This window comes from Eulemur rufifrons, chromosome 8 (genome assembly GCF_041146395.1).
Source record: "Eulemur rufifrons isolate Redbay chromosome 8, OSU_ERuf_1, whole genome shotgun sequence".
Taxonomy (NCBI): Eukaryota; Metazoa; Chordata; class Mammalia; order Primates; family Lemuridae; genus Eulemur; species Eulemur rufifrons.
The window spans coordinates 77,591,363-77,614,886 of record NC_090990.1 but is presented as its reverse complement, the minus strand read 5'-3'; the positions used below and the strand labels follow the sequence as shown (position 1 = coordinate 77,614,886).

Here is a 23,524-nt window from a genome sequence, read left to right as displayed (position 1 = left end):
AAGACCCCCAAGGCAATCACAGCAACAACAAAAATAAATGAATGGGACATGATTAAACTAAAAAGCTTCTGCACAGCCAAAGAAACAGTCCAGAGAATAAACAGATCACCTACAGAATGGGAAAAAATTTTTGCATACTACACATCAGATAAAGGACTGATAACAAGAATCTATTTAGAACTCAGGAAAATCAGCAAGAAAAAATCAAGCAACCCTATCAAAAAATGGGCAAAGGACATGAATAGAAATTTTTCAAAAGAAGATATAAAAATGCCTAACAAACATATGAAAAAGTGTTCAACATCTCTAATCATCAGGGAAATGCAAATCAAAACCACAATGAGATATCACTTAACCCCAGTGAGAATGGCCTTTATCAAAAAAACCCAAAACAACACATGTTGGCGTGGGTGTGGAGAGACAGGAACACTAATACACTGCTGGTGGGACTGCAAACTAGTGCAACCCCTGTGGAAAGCATTATGGAGGTATCTTAAACAGATTCAAGTAGACCTGCCATTTGACCCAGCAATCCCATTACTGGGCATATACCCAAAGGAAAAAAGGTCATTCTATAACAAAGGCACGTGTACCCAAATGTTTATAGCAGCACAATTCACAATAGCAAAGATGTGGAAACAACCCAAATGCCCATCAATACATGATTGGATTAGTAAGCTGTGGTATATGTATACCATGGAATATTACTCAGCTATAAGGAATGATGAAGATACGACATCTCTGTGGTTCTCCTGGAGAGAGTTGGAACCCATTATATTAAGTGAAGTATCCCAAGAATGGAAAAACAAGCATCACATGTACTCACCAGAAAATTGGTTTCCCTGATCATCAGCTAAATACAAATCTGGGAATGACACCAATTGGACATCAGACTGAGGTGGGGGGTGGGGGAGGGGATGGGGGTATGCCTACACGACGAGTGCATTCCACACCGTTTGGGGAGTGGTAACACTTGAAGGTGCTGACTCGGGAAAGGGGGGGTGGGGAAAAAAATATGAAACTATTGTTTTTAACTTGCACTGTTCACTTAATAATTTATCATGAATATTTCCCATATTATTTCATATCATTGTACAAGAAATAATGTATACATTATGAGGACATACTGTATCTAACAAGATATACTGTTAGACTCTTAAAAAAAAAAAAAAAAATGAAAGGAAAATAATTGTTTGGGAATATATTTAACATAAATGACAAAAAATGTCAAAGGATATGAATAGGCAGTATCTAAAGAGAAAATACAAACAACCAATACAAACATGAAAAGATGCTCAATCTCCTTAGTAGCTAGAGATTGTAAAATAGTTTTTAGCCTCAAATTGGCAAACATGGGAGATTAATAATCTCCAGCACTGGCAAGTTTTCAGGCAACTAAGCACTTTCATACATTTTTGATGGGTTGTGAATTGCTACAAATTTTTGATGAATTATTTAGTAATGTATATTAAAATGATTTCTAAAAAGATCCTAACATTCTAATATAAAGAATTTGTCCTACAATAAGAAAAGTCGTCATCACACATGTACAAGAATATATATTATAGTATTATTCATAAAAGCAAAATGCTTGGGGAGAAAGCTACATTTATGTCATTGAGAAAAGTGTGTAATAAAATATTGAATTTTAATCAGTTTTTGGAATTTTAGAGATATATTTATTGACCTTGTGGTATATCCATATGTCCATATTCTGTAAAAACAGTATTTGCCAACTGATTTTTTTGAAAGGTGGACCCCATTGAAAAACACACAACACACACCGAAAAACTACAGCGTAAAACATATGTTTGTATGAGCATGGAAAACTCTCTATAGAAAGGTAGTAACCGAGATTAAAATGGCTACTTCAGAGGAGTAGAATTAGATGTTAGAGTTGGAGATAAGAAATTAATAATTGTAACATAACTTTGCCTATTTTTTTCATTTTTTACAATTACATATGTAATTAAACATCTAATTAATGAATAAAATTTGAAGTTAAAAGTTAAACTTAATGCCTATCCATTTATAATATGCAGAATTTTCAAAATGGTTTTTATATTGGTGAGTATACTGTGAAAGGATGGAAGGTTAGTGGCACGTCTATTACTAAAAAAGTTTTAAGGAAGTGGTTGTGGAAAAAAGTTGATGTTTCTTGTTGGAGCAAGTTTTCTCTGTTTGTTTAGCCACAGAAGAAAGAAGTCTGGTTTCTAAGGCCATAAACTTGTTTTTCAGCAAATTGATTCAAGAGGATCTGCTGAAATCACTTATTCTAGCGCCTATATTCCTTTTTGTTCTAACATTGGCAGCTGTTCATTTGATGTGATTGCAAAGTTTATAATGTTAATTTCAGTAACATTACTGGTGTTCCATTATTTTCCAGTTACATAACTTTCTACTCTGAGATGTTGTTGAAAGACCACAGTATATTGTGCAACATGGAAATGTGACTCTGATTATAGTTGATGGGCAAAATTTTTCAAAATATCTTTCATGAAAATAACATTCCAGAAAAATACAATCTGTTTTTAATTTGTCTTTGAATACTCATAACTCTGAGCCATATACCCTTACTATTACATCCAGCAGGTTTCATCATTTACAGTATCAAAGTATTTAGAGAACTGTTAATTTTTATCTTTTCTAGTTCTAAAATGCTTGATATTATGAGAAACACACTAAACAAAATGCTTCCTAGTGTAGCTAATTGAATATAAAGATCCCTGTTTGAGACTTTTGTTTTTATCATGATTACTGAGCTTATATCAAAGTTCTATATCTGGTCTAATCTATTAGACCAGAGAAAATCAAAACATTCATGTAATTTTTGATCATTGGAGAAAAGGGAATTTATTTTTTATTTTATGCCTTCTGAAATGAAGGTCAAAATTTTGTATACTTCATAAGAAACATAGAAAATTGGATAGTAATAGATACTAAGTAACTTGATACATATTTCAGATACAGGTGTTTCATGTGTCTCTGCTTTTGAAGTAAAGAAAAATATGTCGTAGAATTCTACTCAGTTCTCTACTTCTGTTTGTGTACTATCTGCTATTACATTGTTATCTAATTAATATTTTTTAAAAGTCATCACATTCAAGTGTTTGGTTCTTTAGGATGGAGAATTAATGAAAACTGAGCTTATTTCTTCCATATTGATCTATTTATTCTTGATACTTAAAATTTTAGAACTGATAATCACTTATTCTTCTTGGAAATATGAATTATTTAATCAGTTCCAAACTTTTGAAATAAGTGTCTGGTGTTTTAGAAACCAGAAACAAAAATTATAATAGGAGTTTAGACTATAATATATTGCTGCAAGGATAATTATTAAGGGAAAACACAGCTGACATTTTCTGATTTATGCACACAATCAGAGATGGAGTCCAAGGACTGTGACATAATTATCTTCATGCTAACAATTTTTGTAAATCTCTTGACAGAATTTTAGCTAATTTTAAAATGCCTTCTGAAGATTAGCACTTAAAATTGTTGGGGAAAATAGCACAATTTATTAGCAAGGGTATAATTGTAAACCTTCTAAATACTCATTGTGAATATCATTTAGACAGTAACTCCTGCTTTAGCAGCTGGTATATAAGACACCCGTTTATGGAGTCTTGAAACAACAGAGAGTGGAATCTAATTAAAGAGGATTACATGCCAAAGAAAAATTATTAAAAACAGACTAATAGACAATTGTTATGAATTTAGAAGTCTCTGCCAAATTCTCTTTTTGATACAAATTCATGTAAGTAACTGTCAAGTAAAAGCCTTTATTCCTCCAAAACCAAAAGGATATTACAAGTCTTTATCTTTTGTGACTTAAAAATGATGGCTTTTCTGAATTTTAACTTAACACAAGAACTTAAATGGTTCTATTAATCTTTCCTCATGTATTTAAATGCACATGTGCTTTTAAAGATAAATTATCAGAAATACTATTTTAGGGTTTTTTGTTTGATATCTACCTAGTACCAAGCATTCCATAACTGTATACAGTACAGGAAAATATTGGGAACATTTTTCCTTTATAAGCAAAAATCAGTTTATCAATTTTGGCACTGTTTATTGAAGCTTCTGTTGAATTGGTTTGCATATTTTTCTTTGTAATGTACGTTTAAAATTCATGATGCATTAAAGATTGTTAATTTTCAGAGTCCTCATCTACTAAATTCCTCCTTTCTGTTTGAATTGATTCACTTCATTGTGATCTCAAGGGGTTTATTCCAAACAAGAGAATTGAGATAGCTTAAAATGTTACATATTAACTGTTAATTATTTTTAAGAGAATAGAATTTTAAAATAAGTGATCCTTCTTGCTACATAGAAAAAAGACTCTATGTCTGTGAGTTTACGCGATGTCTAATTTTACATCTTACACATGCTGTGTGATGTTAAAATACATCTTGAATTGCATTACGCAGCCATACAATCTAAGTAGACTTTTGTACATTTTGACCAGATTGAACATACGTTAAAAATTAATTGCCAAACACTAAGAATAATATGTTTTCTATGTCATTAATAAATGCATGAACAAACCCATTGGATTGAGAAAATGAGACATTTATTTGATAGTCTTAAGTGAGTGATAGTCCTAAAAAAATCCTCTATGTAAAAAACTTAACTATCCAAAATTGTCTTTGATAAATAGAGAAGCACTACTGATGCCTAAGTAGTAAGAGTGTAATTATTTGACTCCCCCCCAGCCCCACTCCAAAGTTTTCCTCATCTGCTTAGACACTACTTAATTGTAGAAAGGATTGCCTGTCACTTCAGAGAAAAATTCCCCAAAGACTAGGGTTTTTGTTTCATGTTTAAAGCCTCTTGATTACATCAAATTTCTTATTCTGATATGGTTAAGATCCTAGAGAGCAACTGTGTATCTGTGGTTTTCCTGTGGTGGTAATTAATTTAATGAAGATATACTGATATTAGTAAAACTGTTAATAAATTGTAGTTTTCTTTTGAGCTTCCGCCTGACAAAAGTAAGTGGCCGGTGGATCACGTGGCTGACAATCGTTTCAATATAGATTATTCAGTGCTGGCATCAGTTCTTCTGTATGATAATAAATCAGCCAGTATATGAAGTGTTCAGTACAGTGAATTTATTAGTATTAAGAAAATTATTTTAATATACTCTTTTGGTAGAAATCCTTTTTATAGAAGTCAATTCATAAGTGTATTATACACGAAGACTTGTCTTTTGGGACTATTCTGATCTTCTTGGAATTAGATTTTTCCTATAGACCTTATCTAGCATAGCAGGGCCCAAAATATCCACCAGAAGGGCTTCTGGAGGTCCATGAAGTCTCCTCATTCATTTGAGATCATAGCAAGGAACTGCTGGCAGGAAGGCAATCATGGTGTCAACTGTGGTCTGTACCCACTCCAGTGCTAAAGGCATATGTTTAAATGTGAGTGTGTGCTAACATCAGATTAAGAGATAAATTGCATGATCACAGCTTCACAGCTTCACAGCTTCTATTCTTTCTTTGGCTTCCATTGCATCATTGAACATGAGAAGGTGAGTTTTATCTGTCAGTTTTTTCCACTCATAAAATATATATATATATATATATATATACTATTTAGTAAGTGCCACAGGGCTGAAATAAAATGAGAGTGCTAATAATAAACTGGGAATTGCACAGTCTTGAGGACATGTCACAAAGGTAGATAATGACTTATAATATTCTACCTTTCCTCTTACTTCTCTTATTTTTATCTGGCAGATTCTGTAAACACCATCAGTTTCTGGCATTTTCAGGTTTTTTTGTTTGATTTTTTTTCTTTATTTTAGCAATTTGTTAAAATTTTTTTGGAAGTCCTTGTTTTCATACTATATGTGACTTGCGAATAATTTTATTATTTATTTATTTATTTGCACCAAAGAAAGTATTTTATTGTGATTTATGAGTATGTAGAGGAGCAATCTTAAAGAGTTTAGGAGATTCAACTGATAGAGCAAGACTTGCTTGGGTTTATTGTACCAGAATGTCCATCTGGAGAGCTTATCCCTAGAATCATAAGAAAGGGTGAGGTATAAATCTCAACAAGGGCAGTGTCTATCCAGACCAAGGGATGTCACTGGGAATAATCTCTTTGTGGAATGGAAGAATACTCTATGCAGTCTTTTTTGAAGCAAACCTTTTTAAAAGCCTCTGATTTTCTTCTAATTATATGCTCACCAAGAAACATTTGGTATTTATTTTCTATACCACATTGAATTTCCTGAAAGTTAAATTTCACTGACATGACTGATCATGTCATCAAGATAGTCTGGTCCATGTAACAGTTTGATGTAATGAATGAGTGCATTTTGTACTCAACTTTTGTACATTTGTTTATATTAACTTTGTTTCTGTGAGACAATATGGAAGGCAGATTCATTGTCATTGGACTGAAAAAATTAACTTTGTTAGTTTGCAAGACAGAGGAAGCAAATTTGGACCATGATGTAGTCATTAAGATAAGGCTACAATGGGAAGATTCTTGCAGGAAAGATAGCCATCTGCTTTCACTGACTTCGTTTTGCATTTTTAATTTGAAGCTAGCATCTGATTCATGTTTGGGATGACTAAATGTTTGTGTAAGTTCTTACAACATGCATTCAATAAAGCTTTAATGTTTAACTACTATGTGAAAATACAGTAATAAATAAACAATGTCTTGCTTTCAAAGAACTTATAGTCTGTATTTTAGAAATACGATAACATATAATGTCAATTATAATAAATCTTATAAGAAATAGTAAAGCAGAGAAAGAGGGTAGAGAATAAGGGCGGGTTTGTTTTTAGAAACAGTGGTCAGGGAAGATGTTTTTAAAGAAGTGACATTTAAACAGAGGTATACATGTTTGGAAGAAGAATAATTCAAGCTGAGGGAGCAGCAAGTGCAAAGGCCCTGAGGAGAAAGGGTATTTGTGTGTACAAGGAACTGCAAGGAGGTATTGTGATGGGAGCCAGTTGAGCACCAGATCGTACAGAATTTAAAGGTGAGAAAGATTCCCTGGTTGAAAGAGTAGATTTTAATTATTTCAGTTGTTCTTTGAACACTTTCCCTGTTGTCAAGATTAAGTGAATAAAAATAATAATGGCTTTCTACAAGCAAATATTAATGTTTGCATAGTAATTTGTCGGTAGTATCTGACACATAGAGCTCACAATAATGCTGAAATAATGATACTGTGTTTTATTTGATTATCATGTAAACCATATGAGACTTAATCAAAACGTAGCCATACATTATGTAAATAAATGTATGGTAATTTTGAAAAGTAAATTAAGACTAAAAAGCAAATACTTACTTTTGAATTTTGTTGACCTCCCATAGATACAAGAATGAATGACCAGCAGGTAGGATTCTGTAGAACTGTTTTTATTTTTGTTTACCTCAAGAAAGTACTAAAATATTAATTTTTAGCATGTATGAGAGTTGAAATCTTAAATAAAATATTTTAAATATTACTTAAATACTTTTTAATTTAAGCTATGAGGTTAGAAATGAGATTTATTTTATCCTTTAAAATGTTTAATAATAATTGAACAGTACTTTCTTATTTAGAATATATTTTCACATACAGGATGTCCTTTAAATTAATCCTCACAGTAACACTTTGAAGTGGGTGTCATTACTTTTATCATCTTTATTGACATCCTCATATTATGAGGGGCTATTTACAGATTGAGATATTATATATTTTCCTAAGTACACATAAGCAGTTTAGTTGCAAAGCTGGGACTGAAAACAGATTTCCTGTCTCCACAGCTCTTCCCTCTTCTACTATATTATATTGCATTTCACTGTGACTCATAAGATTCTCTTAGACAGGGCCTGATTGTAAGCTGGCCACAATTAGTGAAATGACATTAGCTAAATATGATTATCTCTTAATGTTCCCTGAAAGGATTACACTAGTTAAGACACACTGAAGGGAAAAGCAATTATCTATTGAAATATGAATCTCTTGATTAGAACTGGAAATCGTATATTGATATTAGAATGTTCATCTGGAATTGTAAAAAATCTGAGTATAGTAATTATTTCTTATTTGACTTGTGGTAAAGAACTTCAATGGAGCTAGTGTTGAGGCTTTTTGTTGAATGCCAAAATTAAAATGCAACATTTTCCTGGAAAAGTAAGTTCGCCTAATTGACTCATTCTTTAGAGGAACCTAGACCTTAAGAAATTTGAACTATTTGAGACACATACTCACTTATGTTATCTTTTTACAATTTATCTTACTGCCTGAAGAAAACCATTATATTAACCAACATTCAGCTGCCTTAGAGTAGTAGTAATATAAGTTGAAGTGTGCCATTTTCCTTAAATATTTTTCATATTTTAAAGTGTGAAATTTATCATTGCCTTCATAAGACTGGTAGCTTCTTTGGTGATAATTCCCTGAGGGTCCTTCATAATATAGGCTTCTAACCATCTGAGATTTTTAATTATCACTAATTTATTACTAATACACAACAATGATTCTCCCACTGGATGTGAGGCATACTTGCCTTATAGTGCTGACAGCTCTAGAAGATAAGTATATTTCACTCAAAAAAAACTGAGTTAAGTAATTTGCTTAAGGACTTAGCTAGTAGGCAATAATGGTAAAGTCTGAGGCTAGAGCTAATTCTGTTACCTTAGTCTCCTTTTTTTCTTAATCTGGAAAATCTTAAATCATTTCTAAGACACATTCAGAAGTAATAAACTCATAGATATCTCTGTTTCAAGAAGGTTGATTCCTCTCTCTTCCCTATATTCTTACTAGATTGTGAGCAAGTTGATGTTGGGTTTTATCTACCTTTATAACCCTGTGCTTAGTATTATGCCTCATACATCGTAGACTTTCAAGAATTTTTTTCTGCATTGAAATGTAATTGATTATCTGAAGCCTTTTTACTTAGTAATTCTGACTTAAGTTCTAATAGCTATGTCATTAACTCTCTGTGACCTTTTATTTATTAAAATTAGTTTCCCAATTTATTAAATTTAGGTTAGTATATAAATTTTAAATGTGACTTATTGTGATTGTTACATAAAAGAAATGCAGTCTGATGGAAATTAAGTCTATGGAAATATCAGTGAATCATTTTATGTGAAAAGTAATTTGCTAAAGCTTCTTGGTTTTGCTTCTTTCAAGCTGCATCCAGCACATGAATCAGTAGCTTTTTGGTTGAATTTTGTTATTGTTTGGTATAGTTTAAGCAAAGATAACTCAGAGATCTTATTTGAATTTCGCAGCATTCAGAAATCTCCTTGTATGTCATTTACTCTCACGTGGCTGTTGGTGTTCTACTCATTTGTTTTATTATGCTTTTATACAATCCTTAACACAGATGAGATATAAAACACTATACAGTCTATCACAGTTGAAACTCTAGACCTTCCCTCAACCCATGGGGATTCATTTGGCAGGAGGCCACCAAAACCAGTTCTTTTTGATGCTTAGTTTCCAGTTTCTACTTTAATTGCTGCCAAAATCTGAACACTTGGGAATTTAATTGCTCATTATATTTGTCACGGTGGTGTCACAGACCCAAATAAAGACTGTTGCATGCAAAATATTTATGGGTATTAATTTGGCCTAAACATGTGTATATTGGATTCTTTGTTTTTCTACATTATAAAGTATAGCATATCCAGACAGAGATAAGACAGAATCCTACAAGACCCTGTGCTCTACCTGACTCTACTAGTAAGCTATTATTCATCCCATCCATTCTCTAAATTTAACAACACCTAGAGGAAGGCTTATTCAGAACTGTATTATATTTACTATTATTTTCACTTTATGTAGTTTACTCTTTAGAAGCAGTCTTGTGAGGAATTTGAGTCTGGCTTTGAGGCTAGACTACTTGAGTTCACATCCATGCTTTATCCTTTGGTAGCAATATGACCTTGGGCAAGTTATCTTAATCACTCTTGTGGTTGTTTCTTCTTTTGTAAATAGGGATATTTATGGTTGTTATGCAGATTACATAGATAAAACTCCTAGTTACGTACCTAACCTGGTTAAGTCCCTAATGTTAACAAGTTTACTACAATTCATCCTTACATACCAAAAAAACTGTTAACATTTACCATGATTGCTAATATGAATTTCCAATGTTTACTAACTACATAGGGATAACCTTTGCCTGTTGAGCAGATGGAATGAATGTCTGGTCAGCATTAAATTTAATACCTTTCAATGACCTTCCATTTTTCCTGTGTGTTCCCATTTTCTTGATCCATGGTGTCTAGGCCAGTAGGCCTGCTGCTTCTGCCAGTGTTTTATTACTAATCACTGGTTATTCTTGTTCTTGAGCTTGCTATTCTGAGTAGTTTATTCATTCATTCTCTTTGTTCTCTTTTCCCTTTTATTTACCCTTTGCCTTTCTTCTTTCTTATGAAAAACATGCACCACGGTGCTTCTGCTGTGATAGTTATAGGTTTCTCATGTGATTATATTGGTCAAAGGAAATTAGGAGGCACTTGAAGCGTGGAAAGTGCAAGTCACCACCACCGATGAGGTAATTTTATAGAATTGTTGGCAACTTTTCTATCCTGGAAAATAAGTCCCCTGTGTTTTACTTATGCATGAAATTGTATTCTGGGATAGTCCTATATTAACATACAGAATTCCATACAGTGAATAACGTATTAAGATTTGTCACAAATAATTTTTTAATTTTTCTGAGATCCATGTTCTCATAAACTGGGATGAGAATAAACTTGGATAGGAACATATTGGCTTAATTTTACCTAGAGTTGTCCTTAATGTTAGGGAAATGTCACTGATGGTGAACATGAATGTGAGCCTGTTTGCCTCTCACTCAATGGATCTCTTGCTTAATTTTATTTATGGAGAAGTTAAGCAGATAAAGATATTAGTTGCTTGAGGTACTTATTCCACTTTTCAAGAGCCTGATATTGCTTGAATTAGAATTGAAGTCATGTTTGTATTCTTTGGTACTTTTATATATTGTTCTTGGAACATAAAAAGAATCTTGGATTTAATTTTCATTTCTGCACACAGAAGTATTTTTGTTCAGGGTAGCAATTAGACTGTTTCAATGCTTTCAGTGCTTACTTGTTTTCTTTATTGTTCTGTTAGGTACAATAAGTATTATGCAGACTCAGAGTGTAAAACATGTTCTTTCTTTTTCTGTAAGTCAACCTAATACTCCATTCCACCTCATGGCAGAATATGGAATTTTAGTCATTGCCAGATAAAGTCAGTATTAAAGTTGAGACTTTTCCTTAGTTAAGTGAAGATATTTTGGACTGTCTTTAAGCTAACTCAAAAATTTTGTTGTACTCAATTCCTGGAGTCATAGAAAACTCAGCAGGGCTACTTCAGGCCCCCTTTGTTCATTCTTTCTCCCTCTTCTGTATCAAAGAAAGTGTTCTTAACTTCTGTCTCCAGGGCTGGAAAAACTAGATCATCAAGTAGTCTTCTAACCTCACTATTTATGCTAGGAATTGACCCTAAAATATTAAAATCTAATAATTTTGTTTTTTCTCTCGTGAACTTCTTGTGGAACTATAGGAGAACAAGTTCATGAGTATTATTGCTCTAGTCTAAGGGAACAACTATGGACATTATTGCCCTAGAATAGGGAGTAACATTAAATGGACAAGACAGAATTTAAAATGGCAATGGAATTGGCAAAGAGGAAGAAGATGATGAGGAGTTTCAGGGCCCAAAGGAAACAAACAGGCAATTATACATAATTTTATTTATAGCCTCAATCCACCACATTCTGATAGAAAAGAAGATAAATCCAGTTTTGTAGTAACATCTGGACCAGTTTGAGAGCCCTCCAAATGTCTATATAATTTTAAAAACTATAGATCCGAAAAAGTAAAATTTCCTCAAGAATTTCATTTTTAAAAGGTTACCTACATGCGGACATTAATGTAATAGCCTTTTCAAAAGAACTGGTCATCTTAGCATTCATTTGTGGAAGGATTTATATATTATGGGAAATAATAAAAGTTTACTTTTAATTTTTGCTTATTACATTTTATTATAGTTTTCCCTAAGGGACTTCAAGCATGGATGTTGGGATGACAAGAGGTTTTGTGGACTCCATCTGTGTTTGCTTTTGATTACAAGCTACTATGTCACACTGTTGTAGCAGGCAGCCTTAAATCTTTATCTGTGACTTTCTTTTGCCATGGGAATTATTGGTTTAGTCTAGGGAGTAACTTTAAATGGCTAAACTGAGATCTTAAAATTCCCTCTTAATTATAGTAGTGTAATTATCAGGTCCTTACACTGGTATTAACAATTAAATCAAACATTTCCTATAGCATTGCTGATCTTCAAGACAGTACCCTAACTCAAACCAATTGTTTTTAAATAAAGAGATTCAGATATAGTGCTCTTTAATTTTGTTAATCCCTGTTGGTAAATTCAAAATGTCTAAGGTTTTCTTAAAAAACAACCAACCAAAACAAAAATATCCTGTCAGAGGCACAGATTTATTTCTATTAAATGGTGAAGACATATATGTGTATAAATATATATATGAGATATATATTATTAGTATATATGGAGGAATTATTAAAAATATACTCATTGCATTTAACTGAAATATCTATTTCCACATCTGTTCCATAAACCATCATTGGGGAACCATCAAATTAATTATAGATGGTATTTTCCATATCAAGAGTCAGTGATCTAAAGTTTGCAAAAAAAAAAAAATAGGATATGAAACCTTCTTCAATTTCAAGATTTAAATATAAGACTCCACAATGATCCACGTAAATTGATGGGATTAGTTATGGGAAACCTAGTTGCAGAGGAAAGGAAGTGTAATTTTAACATATGACCACAGAGAAAATATACATTGTTTTCCATTAATGGTAAAATTGGGGAATAAAAGAAATGAGATTTAGAATCATAAACCCTGAATTTGATTATTGACTTTATCATTGATGATAGTAGTCACATACTCTGAATGCATTTCAGGTGAAAACAACAATTTCAGTCAGATAGAAAATGAGTTTGCATAATCCCAGTCAATAAATATTTATTTTATTCTTTCTGAAGACTTTTTAAGCTTTTAACTCATTTTCAGCCATTTACTGTTATGTCATGTTTATACAACTAGCACACAAACAAAACAAAACCAGCCAACAAAGAAAACAAAAAAGAAATTGGCTAAACAAATAATAGCACATGGATATAGTAGAATATTCTGCAATTTTAAAATTTATACTACAAAGTCTGTTTAGAATCATGCAAAGACAATAGCCATGTAATATTAACTTTAAATATATTAAGGCTAAAAACAATACATTCCAAATATTATAAACTTAGTAATTGTGTTTTGGTCTTTTCAGGTAATCATGTGGCCCAATTGATATTTTTTGAACAGCAGTTATTAACATTAAGCTATACTGCAGATTGAATGTAGCAAATGAATGTAATTGATTTTATTACATGGCTTTATTTTCTTATATTACTTTGTGTTCATCCTTATATCTCTCTTTAAGTGTACAAAAGTAAAGAAAACAAACTGGTGCTTGGAAACATTTTTTTGGACAATTTGAAATATGAAAACTTTTATGAACTCATTGCTGAGAAATCAGTGGAAGGATAAATTTTCATTGGTGAAATGCATATTTAATAGAAAAAAAATCTTGAAACAGTCAAGCCCTGTTTTGTATTGTTTCTTTTATTGTGAGCACTTATTTTGTTCTATTATATTTTACAAAACCAGCAAATTCAATATATGTACTACAAGGATTTCCTAAAACTTTAAAATCTTACTTATTTATGAATTAGCTTACAGTCAGAAATATAAACCCATAACTGAAAATTTGGAAAATGCTGAAAAGTAAACAGAAATACCCTTGTTTTGTCAACATTCTGAGATAACTTACTATTCCATTTCTAGACTTTTTTGGCACTGCTTGTTTTGTTTTCCATAATTGCAGTATCATATGAGAGCTTCAATTTTATAGTTCCTCTTTAAAAAATATTACATGCTGTCATATAGACATTGGCTTGTTAAAAACTACCTAAATAGCATTTGTAATGAATGTATAACATGCCTCAAATTTAAAGTGCTCTATTTAACTCATTCCTGTAATGTTGAAAATTTAGGATTTTTCTCCCCAATTTTTCACTGTTAAGCAAATGCCGCAGTGAACATCCATAAGCATAAAACTTGTTTAAAACTTATTTCCATAGAAATAATTGGAAGGGCACTATAATTTGTAAAGTATAAAATGATATGTGTCGCTTTTTTTTTTTTTTTTTTTCTTTTTGTCTGACTGGCAGTGTTAAGGCAAAAGAAAAAGGAAAACTCTGCTTTCTATTTTAGAGTCCTGGACTCTATCTGAACTTCATTTTTAGTCCAGAAGTACTGGAAAATTGACCTTCAAAGGTCCATCTAATCCAAATAATTTAGGTACTCATCTTTGCAATTACAATTGTGTAAATGTCATCTTTTAAAACTATTTACTATAGAGAGAAAAAGTTTATAATTCAGTTAATGGAGTATCAAAAGCTTATCAGGACAAGTTAGACTCATTTACAGCAGCTGCATCTTTAGTACAGAATTCTAATAGATAATAATTAAAAACAACAGCTGCTAGCTAACATTTACCATGTCAGACATTTTGAAGTGCTTTATATTTATTTTTTTAATTTTAACTATATTGAGATGTGATTGCATTATGTTTTCTTAAACAGAATTCAAACTCTCTTTTAAAAACTTTTTATAGCATTTTAATTAGTCACGTACTACATGATGACATTTTGGATGATGGACTGACTATACAATGGTGTTTCCTTAAAATTATAATGTCTTTTTACTGTACCTTTTCTATATTTAGAGCCACAAATACTTACCATTGAGTTACAATTGCTGACAGTATTCATTACAGTAATATGCTGTATAGATTTGTAGCCTAGGAGCAATAGGCCATCCCAGATAGCCTAAGTGTGTAGTAGGCTATACCATCTAAGTCTGTATAAGTATATTCTATGATGTTTGCACAACTGTGAAATCACCACCAATGCATTTCTGGGAACATATCCCTGTCCTTAAGCGATACCTGACTGTACATATGGAAAAGTAAACAAATCTTAAGTATTTAGTTCCATGAATTTTGACAAAATGAACTGAACAGTGTCCCAGAACCTCTTGTGCCTTCTGTGGTCACTTATTTGCCAGCTTCCAACATTATGAATTAGTTCACTTATTTTTTTAAATAAAAGCTTTATTGAGATATATTTATATACCATAAAGTTTGCCCTTTAAAAGTGTATGATGTGGTAGTTTTTAGTACATTCACAAAGTTGTGCATTGATTACCAGTAATTCCAGAACATTTTATTTCCCCCAAAAGAAATCCTATTCCTGTTAGCAGTCATTCCCCATTTCCCCTTCTCTTCAGCCCTTGGCAATCAATAATCTGCTTTCTATTGATTTGCCTATACTGGACATTTCATATAAATGGTATAAAAAATGTGGCCTTTTGTGTCTGGCTCTTTTCACTTAGCAAAATGTTTCAAGACTCATCCATATTGTAGCATGTATTCACAACTTACCTTTTTATGGCCAAATAATACTCTGTTGTGTTGGTATACCATAATTATGTATCCATTTGTCATTTGATTGAATTTTGGGTTGTTTTCACTTTATGTCTGTTATACATAATGCTGCTGTGAACATTTGTGTACAAATTTTTGTGTGGGTATATATTCTCATTTCTTTATACTCCTAGATATAATTTCTGGGAGTCTAATTGCTGTATCGTAGGATAACTCTGTTAATTATACTCCTATTACATTTATCTGGTTCATATGATAACCGTATGTTTAATATTTTAAGTCAGTGCCAAATGGTTTTCCAAAGTGGTTGAACCTTTTGTATATTCCTACCAGTAATGTATGAAGATTCAAATTAATCTGCATTCTCACCCATACTTGTTATTGTCCTTCTTTTTGATTATAGCTATCTTTACTATTGGGTGTGAAGTGGTATCTCATTCTGGTTTTGATTTGTGTTACCCTGAGGAATGATGATGTTCAGTATCATTCATATGTTTATTTACTATTTTTATATCTTCTTTGAAGAATTGTATGTTGAAAACCTTTGCCCGTTTCAAAAATGAGATTACTCATTTTTATTACTTAGTTGTAAGAATTTTTTAAATATTCTAGATACAAGTCCTTTATCAGACATATGATTTACTAATATTTTCTCTTGTTCTGTGAGTTGTCTTGTCACTTTCTTAATGGTGTCCTTGGAAGCACACAAATTTTATATATTTTTTTAATTTCAGCATATTATGGGGATACAAACATTTTGGTTACATATAATGCTTTTGCCTCACTCAAGCCAGGGCTACAAGCATGCCCTTTCCCCCATACAGTGCTTTCTGCGTCCATCAGTTTTGAGTTTATCCACCTCTGCCACCCGCCTCCCACCTGACCGGCACTCAGTGAATATTACTTCCATGTGAGCACTTTATTACTTCCATGCGAGCACTTTTGTGTTGATGGGTTAGTACCAGTTTGATGGCAAGTACAGATGTTGTTTGTTTTTCTATTCTTGTGCTACCTCACTTTGAAGGATGGGCTCAAGCTTTATCCCGGATAACATAAGAAGTGCTAGTTCACCACTGTTTTTTGTAGTTGAGTAGTATTCCATGGTATATATATGTACCACATTTTATTAATCCATTCATGTACTGATGGGTACTTGGGTTGTTTCCACATCTTTGCAATTGTGAATTGTGCTGCCATAAACATTCAAGTGCAGATGTCTTTATTATAGAATGTCTTTTTTTCCTTTAGGTAGAGGCCTAGTAGTGGGATTGCTGGATCAAATGGTATTTCTATTTTTAGCTCTTTGAGATATCTTCAAATTATATTCCACAGGGGTTGTACTAATTTGCACACCCACCAGCAGAGTAACAGTGTTTTTGTTTCTCCACATCCATGCCAGCATTTGTTGTTTTGGGACTTTTTGATAAAGGCCATTCTCACTAGAGTTATGTGATATCTCATTGTGGTTTTGATTTGCATTTCCCTAGTGATTAGAGATGTTGAGCACTTTTTAATATGTTTGGTGGCCACTATTCTGTCTTCTTTTGAAAAGTTTCGGTTCATGTCCTTTGCCCACTTTTTGATGGGGTTGATTTTTTCTTGTTAATTTTCTTAAGTTCTATATAGATTCTTGTTATCAGCCCTTTATCAAATGTGTAGCATGCAAACATTTTCTCTCATTCTGTAGGTTGTCTATTTGTTCTAATGATAGTTTCCTTGGGTGTGCAGAAGCTTTTTAATTTGATCAGGTCCCATTTATTTATTTTTTTAGCTGCTGTGATTGCTTTAGGGGTCTTCTTTATAAATTCTTTGCATAGGCCAATATCTATAAGAGTTTTCTCAACATTTTCTTCTAGAATTCTTATAGTTTCATGCCCTAGGTTTAAGTATTTTATCCATCATGAATTGATTTTTGTGAGAGATGAGAGATGGGGATCCAGTTTCAGTCTCCTGCATGTGGTTATCCAGTTTTCCCAGCACCATTTATTCAATAGGGATTCTTTTCCCCAGTGTGTATTTTTGTCTGCTTTGTCAAAGATTAGATGACAATATGACAATTTTATATCTAGGTTCTCAGTCTTGTTCCAAAGGTTTATATCTCTGTTCTTATTCTAGTACCATGCTGTTTTGATTACTATAGCCTTGTAGTAAAGCTTGAAATCTGGTAGACTGATGCCTCCCAATTTGTTCTTTTTGTTTAAGACTGCTTTGGCTATACGGGGTCTTCTCTGGTTCCATGTGAATTGTAGAAGGGAAATACAAAAGATTATATTTGAATATTATAAAAATCTATATGTCCAAAAACTACAAAACATGGAGGAAATGCACAAAGTCTTAGACACATACAACCTACTTAGGCTCAATCAGGAAGAAATATAATTCCCGAACAGACCAATATCACACACAGAAATTGAAGCAGCAATGAAAAAATCTTCTAACAAAAAAAGTCCCGGACCAAATGAATTCACGCCTGAATTTTACCAAGCTTACAAAGAAGAACTCATACTTGTACTGCAGAAATTATTCCACAACATTGAGAAGGATGGTATCCTCCCCAACTCATTCTGTGAAACCAATATTACCTTGATACCAAACCCAGGAAAGGACACAACAACAACAACAACAAAAAAAACTACAGACCAATATCCTTCATGAATATAGATACCAGAATCCTCAACAAAATCTTAGCAAACCGAATCCCACAGCACATCACAAAAATAATTCATCATGACCAGGTGGGCTTTATTGCAGAGATGAAGGATGGTTGAACACATGCAAATCTATAAATGCAATTCACCACATAAATAAAAGCAAGAACAAAGACCATATGATACTCTCAATAGACAGAGAAAAAGCATTTGACAAAATCTAGCACAATTTTATGATAAAAACTCTTAACAAAATAGGCATAGATGGGACATACCTTAAAATTATAAAAGCCATATGTGATAAACCCACAGCCAATATCATATTGAAGGGGGAAAAATTGAAATCATTCCTGCTTAAAACTGGAAGCAGACAAGGTTGCCCACTATCTCCACTTGTATTAAACATAGTGCTGGAAGTCTTTGCCAGAGCAGTCAGATAAGAGAGGGGGATTAAGGGTATCTAAATGGGGGCAGAAGAGGTCAAACTCTCACTCTTTGCTGACAATATGATATTATATCTAGAAAATCCCAAGGATTCAACCAAGAGACTCCTGTAGTTGATAAATGAATTCAGGAAAGTCTCAGGATACAAAATCAATGCACACAAATCAATGGCATTCATATACACCAATAACAGTCAAGCTGAAAATCAAATCCAAGATGCAAAACCTTTCACAATAGCATCAAAGAACATTAAATATTTAGGAATATATTTAACGAAGGAGGTGAGAGACCTATATAGGGAGAACTATCAAAACACTGAGAAAAGAAATTATAGAAGATGTAAACAGATGGAAAATTGTTCCATGCTCATGAATTGGCAGAATCAATATTGTTAAAATGTCCGTACTACCTAAAGTGATCTATAGAATTAATGCAATCCCAATCAAAATATCATCATTCTTTACAGATGTAGAAAAAATTTTAAATTTTGATGAAGTTCAATTTATTTATTTTTGTTACTTATACTTTTGTTGTCATTCATATATATGAAATCTTTCCCTAAAGTTACAAAGATTTTATTTCTATGATTTCTTTTAAATGTTTTAGTTTTAGATCTTATATTTATGTTTGTGGTTTATTTTGAGTTGATTTTGTATGGTGTATGGCCAGAGGTCCAACTTTATTCTTTGGCGTTTAGATGTTCAGTTGTTCTAGCACCACTTGCTGAAAGACTATCCATTTCTTCATTGATTTATTTTTGAACCCTTGTGGCACTTAAATTTACCACAGGGTAAGGATTTGTTTCTGGAGTCTTAATTCTATTTCATTGCTTTAGATTTCCATTCTTATGCCAGTTTGATTACTGTGGTATTGGGAAGTAAGAGTCCTATTCTGTTCTTCTATTTTTTAAGAATGTTTTGGCTATTCTGTGTTCCTTACATTTTCATGTGAACTTTGGGATCAGCTTGTCAAAATCCGAAAAACTATTCAGCTGAGATTTTTATAGGAATTGCACTGAATCTTTAGGTCACTTAGGGAGTAGTACTATCTTAACACTATTAAGTCTTCTAAACAATGAACATGGGATGTCTTTCCATTTATAGTTGGCTCTCCTTATCTGTTAGTTCTCCATTTATTGATTCCACCAATTGTGGATAGAAAACATTCTTAAAAAACCTATGCTGAACATGTACAGTCCTTTTTTTCTTGTCATTATTCCCTAACCAATGCAATATAACAACTATTTACATAGCATTTACATTGTATTAGGTATTATAGTAGTCTAGAGATGATTTAAAGTATACTGGGAGGATGTGCCTAGGTTATATGCAAATGTGCCATTTTATATCAAGGACTTGAGTATCCACAGATTGTGGTATTCATGGGAGGTCCTGGAACCAATCACCCATGGATACTGAGAGATAATTTGAATTTAAGTCTTCTTTAATTTCTTCATGATATTTTGTAGTTTTCAATGCACCAGTCTTAGTCTTCTTTTGTTAAATTTACCCATGAGTATCTTATTGTTTTTGATGCTCTTAAATGAAATTGTCCTTTTGCATTTTAGGTTTATGTGTTATAGCTTTGTCTATATTGGAACTTCATATAAATGAAATAATTTTTACTATGTTCTCTTTGGTGGGTCATTTCTTTTGCTTAATACTATGTCTGTGAGATGCATTCATGTTACTCCATGTAGCTACAGTTTGTTCATTCTCATTGCTATGTAACTTTCCTTTATATGAATATTTCACAATTTATATTAAATATAGTCCATACAATGTATAATTGTCTTGTTTCTAGTTCTGGGCCATTTTGAATGTGTTATTGACATTCTCTGCATAACTTTTGATGAACATATTATATATTTGTTCTGGGTGTATTCATAATTGTGGAACTGCCAAGTGTTTAGGTATACCTGACCTTCAGTGGAAGGTTCTGCCAAATAACTTCACAAAGTGGTTGTAACAATTTTCATTTCCACCAACAGTGTTTCAATTAATTTTTATACTAAAAAAGCACTCTGTGTGATCTTTTTCATTTTAGGCATCTCCAAAATATACAGCGATGTCTCACTATGTTTTTAATTTTCATTTTACTGATTACTAATGATGCTGACATCTTTATTTAAAATTGGTTATTTGGATATTCTTTTTTATATAGCGTTTATATGTCTTTTGCCCATTTACCATTGAGTTACCTGCCTTTTTAAAATATTTATTTGTAGGAGGAATCCTTTATTCTGTATATAAGTAACCAAGATAGTTTGATACTGACACAAGTATAGGAAATTGACTAATTGGACAGAATAGACTTCAGAAACAGACTACACATAGACCAGAGCTTAATTTTTGGAAAAAAGTTATTGTGAATTATAGTGAGAAAATTATGGTCTTTTCAATAAATTGTACTGATTTAATTGATTACCTATATAGTGGAATGTCCATCTAGATGTGAAATGTAAAATAACAAAGCTTTCTGAAAAAATATTGTAAGTATAACTAAGGAATTTCTTAAGTTTCTTAAACAGAAAGCACAAAGAACTAACCTTAAATTAGAGAAAAAATAAATTGGACCTTATTAAAAATAAGAAATTCTCTATGTAAAAAGATACTAGTAAAAATGTAAAAAGACAAGTCAGAGCAGGAGAGGATATTTTTAATGTAGATATGCAACAAAGGGGTGTTTAGAACCCAGAATTCAATTTATTTTAGATCCATTCTGGTAATTTTCAAGAGTTTCATTATAAAAGCATGTAACTATGTGTCAAAAGGATCTTTGCCTTTACTTGACTGAGTTAAAAAGAAAAAATCAAAGTAAAAATAATGATTTATATGCCAATATATTTAAAATCAGGTAATTCTTACATATGGAACTTATTAATCCAAGGTCTGTAATATTCAATTCAAACTTATTTACAGGTTTAGGATAGAAAGAGCACATTATTTAGGTTTTCTTTGTGTGAAATTAACTAAAACACTAAATTCAGTTACTTTATTACCTAAATACCACTAGATGCTGCAAGAAATCTAATGTGCCAAAAGAGTCATATAGATACATTTTTTTAAATCTGAGGTTTAACGCTATATCTTATCTTCCTAAAATTTATTAGGGCCTTTGTAAGATTAAGTCAGTTTTAAATAAACAATTATATTTAGAATTGTAGCAAAATTAAAAAAGTATTCTTAGAAAATTCAGTTCAATAATGCTATTATATTTACTAGAAAGTAGGAACATTTATGAAGGTTAAATTGCTTATTTCATATATACTAGATTCACTATTCTTCCAAGAACCTAATATAATTTATTTTTAATTGAATTTTAAGAATCAAACTTGTTTATTTTTAAATAAATACAGTTGCACACATAAACATTATATATAATTATGTAAAGATCAGATTATAACATTTGATTTAAAAATGTTGGAACTTTTATTACTATATTATACCTGGGCTCTATCTTTCCATACTAGTAAGTGCTAACTTATTTAGAACTAGCTATTTATCATATACTCATATGCTGTTTATTATGATTTAAAATTTTATTGATTTTCTCTTTTGGATTTAAATCAGCTTTGACATACTTGAAATTATTTTAGAGAACTAATTTTTATTCCTGAAAACTCTAGAAGTTTTTCTACTTTTATGTAACATTCATTTCTTCTATTTACCCATTTTGAAAAATTGATAAAAAGACTTCTGTGTCAGCTGTATCATAAAACGTTTTTATTTTGTTATTGTTGAATTCAACTGTCGATTTTAATGAATCCTACCCAATTAAAGTGCTGTGCATATTTTTCGTGAGTATATAATCAATATAATCAATTATAATTTTATTTTTACATAATTTCATAGATATAATTTTTTCTCAGGCTGCTGGAGAATTAATACATTTTTTTACTATGTTGCAGAATTGCGAGAAGCTGGAGAATAATTTTGATGACATCAAGCACACGACTCTTGGTGAGCGAGGAGCTCTCCGAGAAGCAATGAGGTAAGTCTGGATCACCATAGCAACAGTCACAGATGTGGTAAAGAAAAAGTCATTCTTCATTATTGGGGGAACAAATGAGTTCATTGCCACCATTCAGCCCTGTTCTCTAAGGTATTAATTTGTCAGTGGAGAGACTTCCCTTGAGGCTATACTTTGGTTTTGAAGCTGCATAAATGTTAAGCCTCAGTGCACAGTAAAAAATGTAAATGTTTAATTTGTTACTTAAAATGCTTAAGGGGTGTCTTGTTTTATATTTATACTAAACTGTGTGATTGAATGAAAATATTGTTCATCTAAATTCTGCTTGTATATAAAAAATAAACTGTACAATGCTGGTTGAACTGAGCAGTATTTCCTCCTAATTAATATTTAATTTAAAAAGAGGTACTTAAAATTTCATCTTCTATAAGATTTTATAGGATTATATTATAGTATTTTTAAAGTGATTTACATTTTTACACTATTACAAAGCATATAATTAACTTCTTTTCAAATACAGTGGTCTGTAATGAGCCTGATTTTTTTTCTTTTTTCACTTCTTAACATTATTTCTGAATATTTTTCTGAAATTGCTCCAAATTTTATGCCTTTTAAATAACTTTTAGTGAAGCATTCTTTAAATCCATTTGATCAGAATCAAGAAAAGCTGTTTACCAGACATTAAAAATATGTTAGAAATAAAACTCATCCTTAGAGTGATAAAACAACAAATGCTACTAATTTTAAAAGTTCTGAGTTTCAACCTTTGAGTAGGATAATTTCCAATATCTTTGTAAAGAAATGGGATATTTACCTTTATTTAGCCTATGAAATTAAAATTTATTTTTAAATTATGTTTTCTTTTATCTTAATGCTTACCTTTTTTA

General features: G+C 31.7%; 1 protein-coding gene across 1 annotated transcript in view; it reads left to right on the top strand.

The window, feature by feature from the left end:
• Positions 1-23,524, top strand: part of DPYD (dihydropyrimidine dehydrogenase) — a 799,420-nt gene that overhangs the window by 91,760 nt on the left and 684,136 nt on the right. Inside the window, exon 3 of the mRNA XM_069478264.1 lies at positions 22,576-22,658. Coding sequence (XP_069334365.1) covers positions 22,576-22,658 — 83 coding nt within the window. The remainder of the gene's footprint in view (positions 1-22,575; positions 22,659-23,524) is intronic.